Genomic DNA, 20,261 nt, shown 5'->3' with positions numbered 1-20,261 from the left:
AGCAAAGCGTGTGCGTGTTTGCTCTCTGATCCGAGAGGAAGCCAAGCCTAATATTTTAAATAACACATTTCCTCCAAATCCACTGTAGTACAAAAAAATGTCTTCTCCTACATCCCTAACAACACCCTCAAACTACAGTATGTGCAGCATCGCAGGAATAAGAAACAGCTTCTGTTAATCCTCTTATACATAACTCATACATCAGGAGTCCATATGAGTGTCCAAATTGCATATGCGTGTGTGTTGGGGGGGCGAACCATACTTTAGGTAAATAAATGATTAATTGAAATATGTTGATGAATAATGAACCAGTCTCTGCGGGGTAACAGATTGTACTTTTCATATTTAATAGATTGATGGGCCTCGCACAAACTCTGACACCATGTACGCTCGCCGTTAAAGCACACTCATCGCATGCGCACCTGCGTGCCACAGAAGGCAAGAACGTATAGCAGATTAAGACATCAAAGAAGGTGTACACATGAACCTCTCTGGCTTTTTTTTATTCTACTATAGCTTGTTTCTGAGCTTATACTAATCCTACAAAGTCGCCTAAATGCTCTTCCGTGTACTTTGTGTACACACTCTCCTTCTCGTTGGACGGCGTCTGTGTCGATACAAGTCCTCTTAATCAGAGGATGAATTATTGAGTAGCCTTTTTATATCAGATCATGACCCATATTCCGCTCCCTTGAAGTGAATATACTGCCAATAAAATTGAGATGTGCTTTTTAAGTCGTCCCACATAGTCTTCCCGCTCGCTCTCGGGATTCAGACGCACGCGCCGCAGAGTGTTACGAGCTTTAGATGGAGCTCCGCAGACTGATTCCCTCATTTATACCCAGAAGATGGATGAGGTGAGGTGCCGTATTGCAGAATCACACTCGTGTGAATCCAAGATTTTTATTATTATTTTTTAGCTTGTAACTCAAAAATCAAAAATCATCTCTGCATATTTTTAGGTTGTGACTTCTGAAGCACAGGGTAACATGCAAGCGGTGCCCCCGTGATGCTGTAAATCCCTAGATGGCATGCATGCGGAAGTTAGCTGGATTGTAACGTATCTAAACGCTGTTATTGCTGGCTTCGTTGAGGCAGATGCGGCGCTCGGAGCCAGACGCAGGAGTTGCATTGTTGTCTCATTAAGCAAGCACATGGGGGAGAGAGAGAGAGAGAGAGAGAGAATCAGTGGGAAGAGGGGATAGGATTATGAATCTCCTTAGCCCCTGCTGTCTCCTCTCCTGGCCTGTTTATAAATGATGACTGCAAACACGCTGCCTGTGAAATCTCTTAAGCTCTGATTCAAGATGTTCTGCAGACTTTTTTTCCCCACATAGATCCTGTGGCATCGCACAGTTTCAGACACCAAAAATTTGACAGGATGCATGAAAAATGTCCTAGAGCCACCAACCATTAAGACACACCTGTTCAGGTAACGAGCGAAATAGGTGACAATGAACGAGGAGAGAACCTTAAAAGGGACAAGTCACCTCGAAACCTAATGCATGCCTTTTTCATCTGCCCTTTAATGCTACTTATTCATCTCCATTGTTTTGGTGTAAGATTTTTTTTCCATCTCTTGAACATAATGAGGCTAGTTTGCAAAAATTACATTAAAAAGACTAAACATTAATCATGACCTGGCTACTCGAAGGAAACAAAGCAGGTTTCAGTTACTTTCATGTAGGACCTATTTTCTTTCCGCTGTCAACATCCATCAAGCATTATCACTACACAGAAGAAAGCCTCCTGTTGACACAACAGGAGGCTTGTGCTGCTTATGATAACTCCAAAACTGGGAAAATGCCCCCTAAAACAATCTAGATGGATAAAATACACTGCAGAGCAGAAGAGAAATAAGGTTTAAACCATAATCTAATAATTTGAAGGAACAGCATACGTCTATCGTAAAAGTAAGAAAATGATCCGGAGAAAAAAAGAGCAGTTCTCCATATTTAAATAGAAAGGATGCTCAGCTGTAAACGTGCTCCAAGCAATTGCTCAATCCACCATCCAGCTGTGCTCGTAGACGTCTGCGTTCCCTCCCAAAGTCACAGCTCAAATCAGCTGTTTTTGACCACCGTACACAACATTCACATCACTGCCTTCCTGAACCACACATCAACACCAGTGCGTCTGAAAGTGTGCTTCTACCTGTTTCTAAACACTGTTTCGGGGTACATTACAGCAAAAGCAACGACAGCAGCGAGCCACTTGTCAGAGGCAGAGCTCGCGCCAGAGACGTCCATTTTGCAGCGTGGTGGCTGTGACAGCTTTGACAGACTACCTGAGCTTAAGTGCCCATCTGTAGCTCGGCTACTGAGGTCACATGTGTTTCAGCACCAAGCAGAATAGGTAATCGTCCTGGGTTGTGAGAGCAGATCCCAGGTGTGGTTCACAGGTACGAAGCCTTAACTTTGACTCTGTGAGGTGTGCACACATGTACATGCACACATGTGGAATTAATACAAAACCTCTAACAGCCAAATGACAGGAAAGTTCACGAGAGAAAAGGGGTCAGATAGGATTGCACTGACGATGGACAGATGGACAAAGTCTGCATGTGTGTGTGTGTGTGTGTGTGTGTGTGTGTGTGTGTGTGTGTGTGTGTGTGTGTGTGTGTGTGTGTGTGTGTGTGTGTGTGATTGTGTGAGGGAGAGAGTCGATGTGAAAGTGCATTTTGCTGCAGACACACAGTCAAATTTTATTCCGGCCACTGTCAACCGCAAGATAAGATTTAGTCATTCTCCCACCACAAAGCATTTTATTGGAGTAACAGAAGATAAAATTTTAAAAAATTCACCAAGAAAAGCACAGCGCAGTCCATCTCTTCAGGTAGATTACTTTATTGATCTACGTATATATTCCTCTCACACTAACGCACGCTGTTTTAAAGAAGAGCGTGGAGCAGCACTGAACAGATTTGGTAGAGCAGAAAGAAGAGTGGAGGTGCAAAACCCAAGGTGAAAGATGGGATGTTATTTCAGCATGTAAAGTTTTTCTTTTTGTTGTTTTTACATCATCCCACACTCTGCATCAAGGAGATTTATATTTTACATGAGAATTTTTTTTTTTTAACCAGACTTTAACTGGAAAAGGGGAAAATACTACAAAGGATAAACGGTGGTGAAGTGTGAGGAAAATGACTGAGCTCTGGTAATCCGCCTGTATCCTTTTAAATTCTACCTCACCCTTATTACTGTACATACACATCCCGGACGAGTCTGCACACCCTCACACACACACACACACGCAAAACAGTGGGTCACTCACAAAAAAAAAATATATATATATATATATATGAATATCTACATCCATTCATAATCATCCAAGACATGCAAAGGCAAGAGCATGGGTGGATTCAAGGGTCCGTACTCACCTATTTAACCCTTAACACTGAGAAATGTTAAATGCGATTTGGAAGGATGGAGAAATTGTGAGAATCAAGGCTATTACATCAGCTAATTGACAAAGACGTCGCTTGAGTCTTTAATCCGCGATAGTGAAATCCCATTAGGATTCAATAGTTGAAAAAGAAATATTGAAATCAGCTTCAGTCCATTTAAAAAAAAGAGAGAAAAAGGTCAAAAAAAAGTCCAGAATTTAGACCAGTTTTTTTGTTTGTATTGGGTTGTTTTTTTTGGATAATTGTTAATTATTTTGTTTTAGTCGTTTGGAATCTAATCCAGGATTTAAAGGGTAATTCCACAGGAAAACATCTATATCCAGAACGCCTTTATCGTGGTTGCTCGAAAGTCCTACTTCCCATCATCTTCGTGTAATGAAGAGGAGCGCCATTAAATCTCCTTCAGCACAAAAAATGGAAATACCAAACAAAAAAAGGAAGAAGAAGATGGACAAAGAAATGAGTTATGTGATTTTCTTTACTTTGCTATGCATCTGTCTATTTCTGTGCCTCTCTCTCTGTAGCTTGCACAGCACACACAGGCACACACACGCAAATTATTCCGTCACTTTTAAGCCAGCGTAGTGCAATAAAGCCTCGTATCTTCTGTTATTATTTTTTGGGGGGGAAATCACTTCTGGAAAATCTGCTTTTTCTATTTCAGTAAATGTGAACAGTTAAAACAGTCCCAATGCAAAATATCTAGCAAGTCTGATGCAAGCAAGTCAATGAGGTGTGAGTGGCAGGACATGAATACATATATATATGTATATACATCTTATTTTTCTTTACACGGCAAATGAAAAAACAGCAACAACAGAACAACGTACGAATAAATAAGTGGATGGAGTCAGAGAGGGTGGGGGTGATGGAGAGGGGGAAAAAAGGATGTACGGAGAGGTGAATGAAGCCAGGTGAGTGGAAAAAAGTGAAAATTATGGCGGAGAAAAAAAAAGGGAAAAAAGTCCTCTGGATGATAAAGCCAGGCTTTTTGATTTTTTAGTCCATTCTCTTTGAGTGCTTGTGTGTGTCTGTCTGCAGAAATGAGAGTCAGTTCAGAAAGATATGAGACAGAGAGAGAGAGAGAGGGAGGAGAGAGAGGAAAAGAGGGCAGCAAAAAAAAAAGGAGGCAGAGCACCGGATAAGCACAGATGACACCCCGACAGAATGGACTTTGAATTGTACTTTGACACAAACAGTGCGTCTGCCGCTCTTGAATCGGACCTTTTGCTCAGTTTGACCTTCACCTGATACACATGAAGCCAGCAAAAACTTGGTTTGCCAGCGGGCATTTCCTCTAATGAACAGATGTGGAGTTTGGGTGTCTGTCAATGTGCACGACTGCTAAAAAAATTAATAAATGAACAATCACGTGAGGGTGTGAGGAAGGACGTTGTGTACGTGTGTGTGGATTAAAAAGGGAAGGGGAGGGGGGGGGGGGCACTTCAGATGTTTTAATGGAAGAACAGACTTTTTGTGCAACAACATGAAAATGACAAGACGATCAAGACGCGTGTCCGTGATGACGACCGGAGAAGGTGCTTGCTTGATGAGTCACTGTGGTCCTGATTGAGAAGAACACACTCGCACACACAAAAAAAAACCAGGTCTGAAAACACAGATGGAAGTGAGGTGGGGGTGGGTGGGTAGGGTGGAGGGGTGACGTAGAGAGGACATGGCATGAGGCAAGAATCAGCTGAGAGCTGGATGGGAGGGGAGCCGTGCCCAAGCTAGATCGGAGGCCAGCGAGCGTGTGTGTGTACGTGCGTGCATGTGTGTGCATGTCAGGTGTGCACCCATACACAAAACACCTCGCACACACGGAAGGAAAAAAGGAACAAAAGACTTTGAGACAGACACTAAACACTAAGTAGACCTACCTATGGTTAGAATTAAGAATCGGCCAAAAAAGATGCATAGGATGGTGGGAGGAAAAAAGAGAAGGGGGGAAAATAGGAAAAAGGTACAAAAGTGAAAAAGGCATAAATAGAAAATACAAGCAAGCCAATTAAAATGACTCTACTGGAGCTGTTTAAAGCGAAGAAATAAAAAAATATTTAAAAAAAGAACAGGTGGAGTCAAAAAGTAGCCAAAGTTACGGGTGGACAGTGACTGGAGTGGTGGGGTTGGGGGGGGGGAGGAAAAAGGGGGGAGGTTGAGGAAGGAGAGAGCGTGGGCTGCACAGGGATAGAAAGGCTGGAAGTGATACGAATGGAGAGGAAAGCAGGAAAGAATGAATGAAGGGGAGGAGGGGGGAAAAAAAGAGGATAAAAGGGGCCAAAAAAAAAAAAATCCCCGTCCTCTTTTTCTCTGTCCCTCTACCTCTCTCTCCCTCCTTGTCTCGCTCATAAACAGAAGAAATTGTTGACCAGGTAAATGGCGAAATAGATAAGAAGACAGAGGACCGAGAGAGCGAGCAAATGGAAAGGCAAAGCACCTCCCAGCAGCGCGATGAGGAAAAAAAAGAACAAAAAACGAAAGATAAAAGCAAATACTCCAGTGGCCTCCGTTGTCTCCAGTCTGTGTGTGGAAGGGGGGATTGGCTGTTGCCAGTTGTTCCCCTTCCCCGGCTGCCTTCTGCTTTCTTCTTTCTCTCCTCCCAAAAAAGACTTCCCATCCAGATGACAAAAAAAAAGGAGGGGGTAATAGAAAAAGAAAAAAAGCAGCAGGCACAGACGTCCTTCTTTCTCTCAACTCTGGTCAGAAATCACACGCCACTCACACAGGTTAGACATTGTTGCAGTGGCAACGCACAGTATCACCAATATTGCTCAGCGGGAGGAAAAAAAAGGCATTGGGGTTGCTGCTAGTCAAGCACTGCCTACCTCATGAGGAAGAATACTGAGCTGGAATTGCTCTGTCTCCCCTCTCCCGCCCATTCCTGCGAAAAAGATGGGAGGATGGGAGGTGGGCCCACTCACTGCATTAGTATTCATTGAAAGAGTGTGAGAGTGAGAGAGAGAGAGAGGGGAGAGAGACATGAGGAGGTGGAGGAGGAGGAGAGGGGGTGCCTTCCAACAAATGTCGAGGAACCAAACCGGTGTGTGAAACTGATAAGAGACTGGCTCCCCCTAGAGTTAATCATCAATACACGAGCAAGTAAACTGGAAGCACTGGGAGCGCCATGGGAACGTGCAGCACCCGTGACCTGACTTCAGGTCATCCAAACCTTTGATGTCAGAACCTGTGAGGACACGCTCTCTGCCTCAGTTTTGCAGCGTGCCTCCCAACGGCACGGCATTACTGTAATCCACTTACAGAACAGTTCAGTGCTCAGTCTTACAGATCAAATTTGCTTTTCTCTGAAAGGATTCCTGCATGATGAAGCACCGTTATAAACCGATGGTGGACAAAAACATCAAAAGCCTTCTGGTCCATATTACCAAATTATAGGTGAATAATTACCTTGCAATGAAGCTGGAGGTGGAATGCATGTGAAACAGGTTCAAAATGTGCCAGAGGTTTTTCTGTCAATAGGCCAGACTTAGATGGACATGTCAAGATCAGATCTGTGATGACCATTTACAGAGTTTCAGGTATCTGTGGAAATACAATAAAACACAGTGAACTCTATGTTTTCACTATATACAACAGAGCAATAGCCCTAACCAATGCAGATACCTGACCTGGTCTCTTTTTTTTATCTGTGCATATGCTGTATATCTCATTTCTGTTATTTATTATGATTAATGCTTGCTTTTTCTTTAAGCACCGATGTGGGACAATTTTCGTTATATTATTGTACACAGTGTGACAATAAAGAGCTAAAGTTGTATTTATCCTCCAAGGTTCATAAAGAAAACACCGAGCAGTGCCGGACATAAGCTCGTCTCTCCATACCTACATATGTATTTTCTCATAGCAAGGCGACATTACCAACGTGCGTGTTTTAAATTCAGTCCAAGTTACCTTAAGCTGTTGCAGGGTAACAACCAGTGGCAAGGAGGAAACGACCACGCAGTCAACTTAGGAGGACTTAGGTGTAACTATATCGCCGCCTTGTGGTCGATATGTAACAGGTCGACTGTGCGGTGTGTGATTTAGCATGCCTGGCTCCACTCCGCTACAATCACAACACAGGTCAAAGATGGCAGCGCTGTCATCGCCGCTGCGAGTGTGTCGCGGAATCCTGAAAGAACTGCGTGCAATTCAAGGACCGAGTTACAAAAAGTCACTAGCTTACAACTATGTTATGGACCAGTTTCGCAAGAATAAGGTAAGCATACCAGTAAGTGCGCAAAGCCTGATGTTAGCTCAGTTGCTAACTACTGCTGCACTGGGCTCGCATGGCAGTCGTTGGCTAGCCTGATAACTATTGAATGAAAACGTTCCGTTTCGTTTTATTGGCGTTAAGAGGACATATGTAAGCAGTTTACAGCAGTGCTAACGGACCTGTTGCCTAACGTGATGCTGAAAAGTGGTTGTTGTCTACTTGACACGTGCTTAAAAGCTGTAAGCAAGGTGACTGAAGCAGAAGGGCACGCAAACGTTAGCTAGCAGCTAATTAGCCTAAGGTGTCGCGTTTAAAATCATCAAAATCGTCGTTGATTCAAATTGTTAGTGTTTTTCACTCCATGGAAAACTCCAAGTTAAATATATTTGTGGGGATTTTTTTTTAAACCAAATGTATATCTACTGATATTCATATACTTTTGCATTTAAGTTAATTGGAACCAAAGCTGCTGAAACTACTCGCTTCATTAAAGCAGTCAGTCCAGACGACGTTATCTCCATCTAAGCGATTCTCTATCTATATTTAGCCGTACAGACATACACTGTGTATTATTAATGGTTGGGAGAGTGTGGCTTAACATGGGGCTTGAATCTGCAGTCACTGAAGCAAAACAGCTGGGAGGAACGCTTGTATGTCGTTTCGCATTTATCGTCCTTTAAAGGCATCCCAAGGCTTTATAATGTATAGCTGCTGGTCTGTGGGGACTAAACTAAATGCATATTGTCCATGCAGCTGTTAGAAATCCTGAAAGGGGGTGGGACACACACACAGACTGATGAAAGCATACCTGTTTATCATAAAGCGGCTATTTTCTATGCTGATTCCAGGGTACCTTCTACTTTATTCATCTGTATTTTCTTTATGGTAACTTTTTTTTTTTTGTAAACAACACTAGACGAACAGTTTCTGTCTCAGACTCTTATTATGTTATTGTTTATCATCCATTTGTTTCTTTTATATTCAACCTTTCACAGGTGACTGGAGAAAGGTACTGCCGTGCCAAGCAGGAAGCGCACCATGCCTCACACACATACCTGTGTTTACTAGCTTCCACTAGAAACCACCTGGTCCTGCACAATCTTTACCATGGCAAGGGAGAGCGCAGCCCAGAAGAGGTGGCTGGTCTCGTGGGGCTCAGGTTGCCCACCCAGCCCGGAGGCAAAGGCTGGGAGAAGTGAGGACACTGGACAAACAGTCTTTAAAATCTTAAGAGTCGTGTGTGTTTGACTCATCTGGACAGTCGAGCTCATGTAAATCAAACTCTTTGACAGGTTGGGAGTTACGTTATGTTATGTGAGCTTTCTGAGAGATTATTTTACCTGTGTTCAAAAGGTAGAAAAAAATCAGTGTACTGTGAAAATGTAAGCTGCGGTTAAAATCTGATTTAATATATCGCCCCCACTACTAATCCACAGCTCTGTGTGTGTTTAAATGCAATGATTAAAAATAAATGTAAGTACATTTTTATTTTTGAGTTATTTCTATTAAAACAGGAATCATTTTGACACTTTTTCTGGAAGGATGTTTATACAATATAAAACCTCATCAAACACGTTGTGTTATTTAAGCTGTTAGTTAAATAAGTCCTTTATTTTGATTTCATGTACTTAAGGAGCCGGTAAATACACTTCATCAGAAGCTGATCAGCTAGGATATTTAGCACACACTGTAAAATATGGCACGCTGATGAAGCTTACAGTGGACAGACTTTGCTAAGACTTATTTTACTCACTGTGTGTTATTTTACAAGTAACATAAATGTGTAGTTTTTTTAGTTTTAATCTGAGTGCATATTGTGTACTTTTTTTTTTTTTTTTTAACCAGTAACTCACCTCTCCCCTCTTTTTGAAACAATGGCTCAGCCTTAGGTGGTTTCGAGGTGTGCAGTGAATCCTGAATGTTGCAGATTTAAAAAAAAAAAATCTTTAAGAGACTCAAAACTCCTAATCACTGCCTTATAGCCAATGAAAGTGCCCCTATAACACTTTTCCTTATTTTTTCTCATATGGGCACTAATGGACACTTCATTAGGTACACTTGTTGACCTGGATGTTAATGCAAATATCTAATCAGGCTGTCACATGGCAGCATATCAGTGCATGTAGGCATGGTGAAGATGGCTGAGCCCTCATTTCAATAAAAGGTGGTGGCAGTGCATCCAACAGTGCAAAAGTCTTTAGTCACCCTTTATTTTTCTAGGGAAATGGGAGTAGTAATTTATTGAAGCAAGTGCAAACACATAGAAATACAGTATATACAACAGAAATATCTGGTATGACCTTTATTCTTCAAGACAGCATGAACACTTGCAGTTTTCTTGTCATTTTTTAAGTAGTTCTCAGAAATAGTTCTCCAGGCTTACTGAATGACAAAGCTGGCGTATGCCAAATTACACAAAAACTAAACTGAAATTTGGCCCTGCAAGGTACTCAATGTTCTAATATTAAAGTCAGTAATATCTATGAGCCAAATGTTTTTTACTGAGGGCATTGACCGAGGCCTAGTATAAGATAATGATATGAACTGTGCATCATATTAAGCTACTGTTTGGAGTCCCAGAATAAAAACGTGGAGCTGAAAATAAGCAGGTTGACCTTCAAGTTAAATTAAGAGCTCTTTGAAACTGTCAGAAAGAGAATAATGAGTTAAATAGGCCTACACAAGACATCCCATGGACTCTCCCATTAATTTAGGTCCACAAACCGGGAGACATCGGATCTTTGCCCCTCTGTCAACAGTTCCCTCATACAGTACGTCGTTTTTCTGGCTAGTTTTATCCATTTCACTTTTTCATAAATCCTATCCTTCCTGTTTCCCTTACTCTGCAGTCGTGACTAACATTGCCTTCAGTCTGAATTTAAATAGACAAACCCTAAAGCAAAGCTCAAACTCACAGTTGACACACGGAGTAAGACGTGCACTCGAGTGCTGCCCCGAACTAACCCACGCGCACAGCCCAGCAACCAAGGTCCAATGCGTACTGACAAACCAAAGGCTTGTGTCAAAAATTATACTGCACAGAAAGCCCCCCACAGTTTCAGGCGTCCTGGAACAGACAGAATGAGGGAGACCCTGGCACTGCAGGTCATTCTGCTTTTCCGTGGTGAGAGTTTGAGGAGGTGGCGTTAATAATAATGCAGCATCTCACGGTTATGCAATTAAATGCATGATTGTATGTATGCGGGGGCAACCTGGTAGTTCGTGGAGTAATAAGTGGTAGAAAATTGGTGACATGTTGATAAATTGATTCTCCAATTAAATGAAGTTAACGATGGTAAATGAAAACTGGCGGTGATACAAGTGAGCGTCAAGCTCGTAAGAGGAAAACCTGTGAGAGAGAGAGAGAGAGAAGAGGGCGGGGACAGTCAACTACTCAGAGCGGAGGATGATTTTTTTTTTCTTTTATCATTCCTTGGTTTGGAAAAGGAGGAAGCATCTCCAACTTCTGCCTCCGAAAAAAGAAAGAAAGAAAGAGTCATTTGTGAGTCTGTGCTCGCTGGAGCGTAGTGCGCGCTCTTCGCTGGAGGAGAGGAGCATCTGGATATTGCTGTGAGTTACCTCTTGCAGTTCAAGATTTTTCCAGGAGTTGGGGGACGACATTTAAAAAAAAACCCGCCATACTAGAGAGCAAGCTGTTTGCAACAAACAGAAAGGCGAGAGGGAGGAGAAACAGAACTAAAGGAGCGGAGAGAGGAGAGGTGACTTGGCCGAAGCGACATGTTTGGCATGTTTAAGAATTCACTCTTCGGAAACACCGAGGAGACGGAATATAAGCTGCTCAGCAGCGAGACGAAGGTAAGCAGTGTGTATGCTCAGACAAAGCTTTCTCGTTCTCACATGCTTTGCTCCTGCGATTTCCTTCTTCTGAGTCTTTATCCTTGGCTTTACGCGCGTGTGCAGTTACGATTACGCACAGCGATTCTGTCAGATTATAAAAGTGCGAGTATCCCCCCTCTGGTTCCATGAATATTTCACCTTTTACTTAATTCTGTGCAGGTCGTGTTATTAGACTTTCGTTTAAAATTACCACGGTGATTAGCCTGCTGCTGCAGGCCAAACAGCCTGACAGTGACCTATGAGGATGCATGCTGATCCACAGCGTGGGGGGTAAAGTGTAAACCAGCCCCAGGTTCTCCTTCAACCAACAAGGCAGAAATAATTGAAGATGGTGACGCATAATCTTAAAACAAGACCATTCACAGGGGACTAAAATCGGAAAGACTGAGGGTTCGTGTTCGGTGTGGCTCACTGTTTCTTTCCATTATGGCACTCTGGATGCGCCCGCGTGTGTGTGTAAAGACACAGTAACTGTCGCTGGGGTGGAAGAGGATGCTGATCAGACCTGTATGAACTCTGATACGGATTGTAGGTGCTCTGATACACCAGCCACCCCTGCTGCTGAGGAGAGTAACAAAGACTCAGCTCCACCATGCATAATGTGTTTGTTTTTCTTATGTTTACTGTAACCACACCGTGGAAAAATAACCGCAAACTCACTGATGTGTTAATAACTAAGGCCTCGCGGCTGTTTCAAGGTTATTCTCTCAGGCTCTGTGTGCCCACCGCTATAAATGTGCATGCAGTCATCTACTATTGGTCTTGACGCGCATGTTTTAAAAGTATCTTTGTCTGTTCATCTCCTAAATAGCAGCTAACTTTTAGGAGAAAGACAAAGGCAGGCGGACAAACAGGATTTCCAGCCCAACTGACCAGACGGGCAGGGAATTAAATGACCCAAACGGACACAAGCAGAGTCAGATCTGTTCTGACAGCATACTTTACATCTGTTGTCAGAATCAGAAACTCAAAAACAGACAGTTGAAGCCAGCAGTATGTGCACACATAACAGGTTTTTGTTTTGTTTTTTTAGATTGGAAGCACTTCCACTAACATTTAATCTTGAATTACAACCTTATTTTAATGGAGACCTGTCAGAAATACAGGATTCTTGCTAGTGAGTGATCATTTGTATTAACTGTCCAATGTTCAGTGTATCACTACACTTAGAAAACAATCTGGAGGCTCATTAAATCTCTGTACTTGATTGATGTTTAAAAAGCAGGTGCTGAAATCAGAGCTTGTCACATGATCTGTGGAGCACCTGTGTGACTCTGACACCCAACACGCTTAATTAATTCTGACACAGAATACAGACAAGCGTGTGCACACACACAGCAGAACATAGAGTATTGTTTCAAAATAAGATGAACTGACGGGCACTTTAGCAGTCAGTGCTGATAATAACTTCAGTGTGCTCGGTTCAGGCGCTGAATAATTATCACTGTATAAGCTGGCATCAGACAGCCGGTAAACACACACATGCACACAAAAAGAGATGCATGACAGACAAATTAATTGCACTACTTAACTGAAGTCAGGCTCTGCTTTCTTTGTGTGTCACCCATATGCAACATTAATGGCGGTCCCACTGACAAGCTATACAGGGCAAAAAACCCTGTAATTACTATGCAGGAGCCCGGGTACTCGTCACACGTTAAAGTTTCACAGTAACTCAGCATTATCTTGCATGTGTAGAGGAATAAATATGGCTATAGGGTCCTCATAAGGCCACTCCAGAGGATTTCAGGTCCTCTGTGGGTTTTAAATAAGATTATGAGGATAAAAAGGTGTTGTTTACAAAGGTATAGCAAAAGGAAATGTTTTTTAGCATCTGGGGATTTGATAGTAGACAAAGAATCACTAATTCAATTTGAAAGATGAAGATATTTGCATGATATTTTTAGATTTGAATGTCCCTCCAGGGTAGTGAAAACATGCTCAAGAAGCCCACATAGGACTGAGACTGTGCAGTGGAAACTGTGCCCCGAGCCTGTTTCCATTGTTGCTTTTCTTTGTCGCTGTTATCACGTTGAGATAAACACCTTATCTGCAAAATAAACGACATATTTCACAGAGGCCAGCAGGTTGAAGTCACTGCATATTATTCAAAAGAAGTGGATGACAACGATATAATGCAGTTAAATTTCAGTGCACGAACCTAATCTTACAAACGCAGAAGCATGTGCACAGTGTGACCGTGTCAGTGAGTGAAAAGCTGCTTTTGAAACCTGCATCACTCCATCAAAACCCATCCAAATTCCTGCTCCGCAGCATGGCTGAGTGACCGTGCTCCACATTAACCCCACTTAATCATATTTAATGTAAAACTGTTGCATCATATTAACGCTGTGAAAGAGAGCGCGCAGTGTGTGTGTGTTTTCTTTTTGCATGTGCTCTGTTATGTAAGACTGTGCGTCTCTTCCCCATTATTCTATGTAAGCCGACGGAGCCCTGCAGAGCAGAAGAAGAAATTAAATCAAATCAGTATAAATATGTTTCATCTGTATGTGCCCACTTTGGTCTCACACACACAGACACTGAACTCTCTGTGTGTAAATCTCGCTAGTTCAGGGCTTCTGTCCTTAGAAGCAGATTGTCAGCATCAGTGTGTCAGAGGTGAATCATATCTGGGCTTGACCTCTGCTGCTCCCATCCCCAGGATGAGAACAGTGGTGTTTGCACGTGTGTGTGTGTGTGTGTGTGTACAGAACAGGAGGTCTGCATTCGTGCAGCAGTGACTGGCCTGCCGATGCCTTAAGACGTCCTCCGATTTCCTTTTTCTTCCCTAGGATGGAGTCAGCTTTGAGGTGCGACGGTATGATGCTGCCAAGTTTGCTGCTGTTTCCTCTGAGGGGCGAACCTTTGACCAAGTAACAGGAGAGCTAATGAGGAAGCTGCTCATGTATACTGGTGGAAGCAATGAACAAGGTAAACCAAGTGGAGAATAAATCCTTCAAGTGGATCACGTGCCACGTTCGCTGAGAATACCAAATTAAGTTTGAGCCAACAAGACCTTCAGATACTTTCTTTCAGCTTTGCTGTCACCTTCCGAAAAATATTTAGTGCCAATAAATAACAGCCATGAAGCACAAATTCACTGGACTAATCACTGCTGCCAAGTTGTAGTTTTCATAAGCGACAGACCATGATGATTTTTTGTTGAGTTGGTGGTCAATCCTGGAATTTATGAAAGAATAAAAATATTTTAAAAAGCTGCTTTTTTTCAGTTGTCTAAAAATATGATTAATCATACTTTTTTCTGTTTTAAGATCTGTGCATCTCCAGATGCAAGTTTGAGCCAACTAAATTTTATTTATATAGTATAATTCAGCTCCCCTTAATGGGCCTAACATTGCAAGGTAAAACCCGTACAATGTTAACCTCCTAGGGCCTGGCGTCCACATATGTGGACATCACTTTTTGGGTTGTCTAGACCAAAATACTAAATTTTTCTCTACAAGAGCCTGATATCCACTTACGAGGGCATCATATTACGGATGTCCTCATATGTGGATCTCATTTTTCTCAGAAACAAAAATCAAGTAAAAAATAAATCAGGTAATTCTTTGTTTTTACATTGATTAGGTCCCAATCAGCCCAAATAGCAAAGAGAAATTAAAAATGCATGCCATGAAAGAGTTGAAAAAGAGTTGAGAAAACAACAGAAATCAGACACAAGCATTTGGCAACAGTGGGAAGGAAAAACTCTGATTTAACAGGAAGAGAACACCAACAGAACCAGAGTGAGGGAAGGGAAGCAGCTGGGGGTGAGAGGAAAGAGAAGAGATAAAAGGAGAGCTTGAAGAGACAAGAAGTTAATGACATGCAGTAGTGGTAAAGGCATTAGAAGTGAAAAGAAGATCTCAGTGCATCATGGGAAGTTCTCCAGCAGCCTTAGCCTATAGTAGAATAACTCATGGTTCAGGACCACCCGATCCACCTCCAACTATAACCTTTATCAAAAAGGCAGTTGTTTTGGCAGTTACTTTCAAACATTATCAACAGTAACTTTAATTTTAATGATCACTGAGATATTTAAAGAAAAATCCATGAATAGAATTACAAGTAAAATCTAAAAAGTGTGCCAGCTTTGCCTCAAAATATGTTTGTTTTACAGGAAATTATACTTCTACCACTATCATTGCTGTTGTTAAATTCTGCAGTTGATTTCAATTCAGGATCTTTGGATGCATCCAGCAAAAAAAAAGTTGGCACTTTGAAGCACCCTAAAGCAATACAAATGAACATAATGGAATCAACACATGGCTCAAACTTTAGGGCCAAACTTATCTTAAATAAACAATATTTTTACATAGAATTTAACTGGGTTGACTTTAAGTGATTCACAGATACAGATGTTCTCTGGTTCCCTGCTGTAGTTAAGCAGTCAAATAAAAGGTAAATAGAAGTGCAGTGTGAAATAGGCATTTATTTGCATAATTTTGTTACATAGTCCACAAAAAAGTGCACAGTTCCTGCCCTTTAGATTTGGGTAATGCCGCTGCAGGGAGAGCGCTTCTCTGCTGTCTCTTCCATGTTCCTCCTGTTTTTGAAATCCCCTTTCCGTCTCACACTTTAAATCATAAGGTGAGGCCATGGGTACAGCAGCTCCCATCATAATGACAGTGTACCCGCGAAACGATGGGGTTTTCTCTCGCCGCTTGGTGGTGGCCATCCGCATTCCCACCAGCTACCAGCAAGAACCCCCGACTCCCACCGACAGTGCCATCAGGATTGAAGAGAGGCCCGGCATGACCGTCTATGCTCTGTATGTGTCATTTAAAGTGGTTCTATTACTATTATTACTATTACTATTTGATGTGTGTATACAGAAAGTGAAATCTTTTTCAATTTGCAGGCAGTTTGGAGGCTTCGCAGGGGAGAGCGAGTACAGAGCAGAGGCCCTGCGTTTGACACGTACCCTGGGCGAGACGGCCCCCTTCCAGCGCAAGCAGTACTTCTGCTGTAGCTATGACCCGCTCAGGCCTTACGGACGCAGAAATGAGGTTTGGTTCCTACAGGAGGAGCCATAGACAGTCAGATCTCGTGATAAATTCTTTATTCATTTTCCTCACTTACAGTCATGTAACCCTAAAACTGAGTTCGGGTGTTTACAAAAAGGGACAACTTGGGATTCAGTGGAGTAGTAATTTTTTCTCATTTCATGACATTTTCTCTAATTTAAAGTCATGAAACTGGCCTAAAGTGACCGAACGCTTCAGAACAACTATTTGGAGTTCTGCTAAGTATGTTCAGCAATTTAATATAAAATAAATTCCATGAGTTCAAACAGCATCCACACTGCTGCTCAGATGTTTGAGGTTGATTTGGATTCATCTAAGGCGCCATGCAAGCAAACAAAAATGTCCTATATGACAATTAATGATTAATGAAATCGTGCATTATTTATGACTTTCAGTGGAACATCTATCTAGACCTATGGTGGTCAGTGTTCTGCAACCATCCATTAGCACATTTTGTTCTTTAAGTGATAATCAGGAAAAACTCGTTTTGTTTCACAGCTCAATTGCAAGTGCTGATTCAAGAATCAACAGCATTTGAGTGCTCGTTTCTTTTAAAAAAGGTTCTTCAAGCAGGAAACCAACAAAACCAAAGATTGCATAAAAAGGTGTGTACTACTTCCTTAACAGAACAGAGCAATGTGGGTTTAACTGGAGCAGTAAGAGAAGTGGAAGGCTCTGGTAAACAGCTGAGAAAGAGGCCCGCGGTGCCTGCAGTCTGACAAACAGATGCCTCCAAAGTCCTCAGCTGGACAGTTTCATTAAGTGATTTTTTTTTTTTTTTTTTAAACAGATGAATCCAAAACAACTTTATTGATCTTCATCGATTCTCTAATCAAAGAGGAGTTCTGATGATGATGATGGCTGCTGAAAATGGGCCTCTGTGTCTCTACACAGATATTGCATTAAAAGTCATTAAGCACATTGAAAATAGACAGAAAACAGAAAACCGAAGTGTTTTTCTTTACAAAATTTCCCTAATGATCAACAAACATTTTCTCCAAGATGGGGAGGGTACACTCACCGTCCACTTTATCAGATCTGTTCAACAGATTGCTGGTGCAAATATCTAATCAGCCAATCACATGGGAGCAACCTTAGTAGAATTGTGCATCCCCATTGGCCTCCACCATCATCAGATGTCAATCCAACAGTCTTTGGGATGCGGTAGAACAAAAGATTCACATCATGGATGTCAGGCCAGCAAATCTGCAGCAGCTGTGTGATGCTGTCGTGTCATTATGGACCAAAATCTCAGAGGAACATTTCCAGCGCCTCGTTTAATCAATTGAGTGCAAAAGGAAATCTAAGCTGGTAGTCGGGCGTAGCAGTGAGTGTAGATCTAAAAGAAATTACTGTTAAATAAATTGGAAAGTTACTGGGATTTTTTTATAGGCATAAGACTGGATGATCAAATCTAAATCCAAACAAATCAGTCTCGTCGTTTCCTTTTGGATTTCTGTGTTTGTCCTTGAAGGTATATAAAGTCTCAGTAGCGCCCCCGTCTCCATGAGTACACATGCTCCACACGTTCATGCTAGTTTACAACTTAGCGATGACTACAAAGAAATGTATAGCATTATTTAACGTACATGGTAGTAAAAACCACACATCCTTTTCCTGAGTAAGGAACTGGAAAAAACAGGAGTTGAGCCATAAAGTAGAATTAATGTTCAGTCTCTGTGAGTGAAACCTAGATACATAGCCACTGGTGTCGATCTAAACTCTGTGATTATGCATTGGTCCTGAAAGCATTTGTGTGTAGTAAATATGTTGTTTTATTGCAGTGCATGATAATGCAATCATTACTTATTAAGATATTTAAACTGTGTTATGTGTACAGTGTGATTCTGTGATAAAACTGACCATATTGTTCAGATTTGACAGTGTTTAATAATCTAATAAATATATTATTTAATTAGAGTGTGGATTATTCTTATTGTCCATCATTCCATTATTTGTAAGAGTCAAAGGGTGAGGGAACAACTTCCTAAGAAGACCAGCAACACTGTGTGACTTCATCAGTCTCACATCACTATGTTGCTTGGTGGGCATTTCTTTATGCACAACTGAGGTCCCAACACAGCTTTTCAATAAAGGCTAGCCTTGACTCGGCCACTGCTTTTCTTTTTCAGCCTTTCTGTTGTAGATTTGCTGATGTGCTTGGGATCATCACTCTGTTGAATGACCTGGTTTGGGCCAAGCTTTAGCTGTCGGACAGACGGAGTCACAATTGACTTTAGGATACTTTACAGAGTTGGTGTGTCTGCGAAGGTTCTCAGTCATCCAGGTCATCGTAGTCTAAGGAGCTTGGAAAGCAAAGCGTGTGGACTTCTTTGAGTTGCTTGAAGACGTTTCACCTCTCATCCGAGAAGCTTCTTCAGTCTTCAGTTCTAAGGGTCAATGGTGGAGAGTCCCAGATTTAAACCCAGTGGGAGTTTCCCCCCAAAGAGGGACAAAGGACCTGAAGAAGCTTCTCGGATGAGAGGTGAAACGTCTTCAAGCAACTCAAAGAAGTCCAGACGCTTTGCTTTCCAAGCTCCTTAGACTAGAGTTGGTGGTCGACTCAGTGACTGTAAGGTGCCCAGGTCTGTGGCCGTAAAACAAGCCCAAACCATGGCACCTCCACCACCACGTTTGACGGTTGGTATGAAGTGTTTTTGCTAATATGCTGCGTTTGGTTTTTTATCAAACACAAACTTGCTGATTATAAGTTAATCAAATCCAGTTGATTAGCAGCACTATAGCTATTAAATGGAAGCAGTAAGGTGTGTTCACACGCAGGTTTTTACATACTGCTTCTGCATTCTGGCTTAACTGTATGTTAAATACAGGGAGTGCAGAATTATTAGGCAAGTTGTATTTTTGAGGAATAATCTTATTATTGAACAACAACCATGTTCTCAATGAACCCAAAAAACTCATTAATATCAAAGCTGAATGTTTTTGGAAGTAGTTTTTAGTTTGTTTTTAGTTTTAGCTATTTTAGGGGGATATCTGTGTGTGCAGGTGACTATTACTGTGCATAATTATTAGGCAACTTAACAAAAAACAAATATATACCCATTTCAATTATTTATTTTTACCAGTGAAACCAATATAACATCTCCACATTCACAAATATACATTTCTGACATTCAAAAACAAAACAAAAACAAATCAGCGACCAATATAGCCACCTTTCTTTGCAAGGACACTCAAAAGCCTGCCATCCATGGATTCTGTCAGTGTTTTGATCTGTTCACCATCAACATTGCGTGCAGCAGCAACCACAGCCTCCCAGACACTGTTCAGAGAGGTGTACTGTTTTCCCTCCTTGTAAATCTCACATTTGATGATGGACCACAGGTTCTCAATGGGGTTCAGATCAGGTGAACAAGGATGGCCATGTCATTAGATTTTCTTCTTTTATACCCTTTCTTGCCAGCCACGCTGTGGAGTACTTGGACGCGTGTGATGGAGCATTGTCCTGCATGAAAATCATGTTTTTCTTGAAGGATGCAGACTTCTTCCTGTACCACTGCTTGAAGAAGGTGTCTTCCAGAAACTGGCAGTAGGACTGGGAGTTGAGCTTGACTCCATCCTCAACCCGAAAAGGCCCCACAAGCTCATCTTTGATGATACCAGCCCAAACCAGTACTCCACCTCCACCTTGCTGGCGTCTGAGTCAGACTGGAGCTCTCTGCCCTTTACCAATCCAGCCACGGGCCCATCCATCTGGCCCATCAAGACTCCACTCTCATTTCATCAGTCCATAAAA

At 41.9% G+C, this 20,261-nt stretch overlaps 2 protein-coding genes across 8 annotated transcripts in view; one reads left to right on the top strand and one right to left on the bottom strand.

Moving 5' to 3' along the window:
• Positions 1-6,332, bottom strand: part of LOC120742428 (glutamate receptor ionotropic, NMDA 2B) — a 140,310-nt gene extending 133,978 nt beyond the window's left edge. Inside the window, exons 1-2 of one of the 4 annotated variants that reach the window (XM_040045718.1) lie at positions 5,287-6,332; positions 3,380-3,806 (exon numbers count right to left, since the gene is read on the bottom strand). The gene's annotated coding sequence lies outside the window, so the exon portion shown is untranslated. The remainder of the gene's footprint in view (positions 1-3,379; positions 3,807-5,286) is intronic. The other 3 variants (XM_040045720.1, XM_040045721.1, XM_040045719.1) reach the window with 3 other exon arrangements.
• Positions 558-17,286, top strand: fmc1 (formation of mitochondrial complex V assembly factor 1 homolog). Of its 4 annotated transcripts, XM_040045723.1 has the most exons (5): positions 558-568; positions 11,116-11,435; positions 14,270-14,408; positions 16,068-16,248; positions 16,339-17,286. In XM_040045723.1, exons 2-5 carry the CDS (start codon positions 11,358-11,360, stop codon positions 16,511-16,513), a joined length of 573 nt encoding a protein of 190 aa, XP_039901657.1. In that variant the 5' UTR covers positions 558-568; positions 11,116-11,357; the 3' UTR covers positions 16,514-17,286. The 4 variants fall into 4 exon arrangements, with proteins under 4 accessions (XP_039901657.1, XP_039901659.1, XP_039901660.1 ...); XM_040045725.1 differs by lacking the exons at positions 11,116-11,435; positions 14,270-14,408; positions 16,068-16,248; positions 16,339-17,286 and adding exons at positions 5,926-5,928; positions 7,487-7,622; positions 8,615-9,902 and having other exon boundaries at positions 564-568; XM_040045726.1 differs by lacking the exons at positions 11,116-11,435; positions 14,270-14,408; positions 16,068-16,248; positions 16,339-17,286 and adding exons at positions 7,487-7,622; positions 8,615-9,902 and having other exon boundaries at positions 564-568.
• The last annotated feature ends 2,975 nt before the right edge of the window (positions 17,287-20,261 follow it).

The sequence above is a fragment of the Simochromis diagramma genome, unplaced genomic scaffold, assembly GCF_900408965.1.
Source record: "Simochromis diagramma unplaced genomic scaffold, fSimDia1.1 OVJJ01000150.1, whole genome shotgun sequence".
Classification (NCBI taxonomy): domain Eukaryota; kingdom Metazoa; phylum Chordata; class Actinopteri; order Cichliformes; family Cichlidae; genus Simochromis; species Simochromis diagramma.
This window is presented reverse-complemented; position numbering and strand designations above follow the sequence as displayed.

Coding starts and splice junctions, on each gene's coding strand:
- fmc1 (XM_040045723.1), top strand. CDS start 11,358: ATGTTTGGCATGTTTAAGAATTCACTCTTCGGAAACACCGAGGAGACG. Junction 11,436..14,269: donor TGCTCAGCAGCGAGACGAAG/GTAAGCAGTGTG, acceptor TTTCTTCCCTAG/GATGGAGTCAGCTTTGAGGT. Junction 16,249..16,338: donor GGCATGACCGTCTATGCTCT/GTATGTGTCATT, acceptor TTCAATTTGCAG/GCAGTTTGGAGGCTTCGCAG.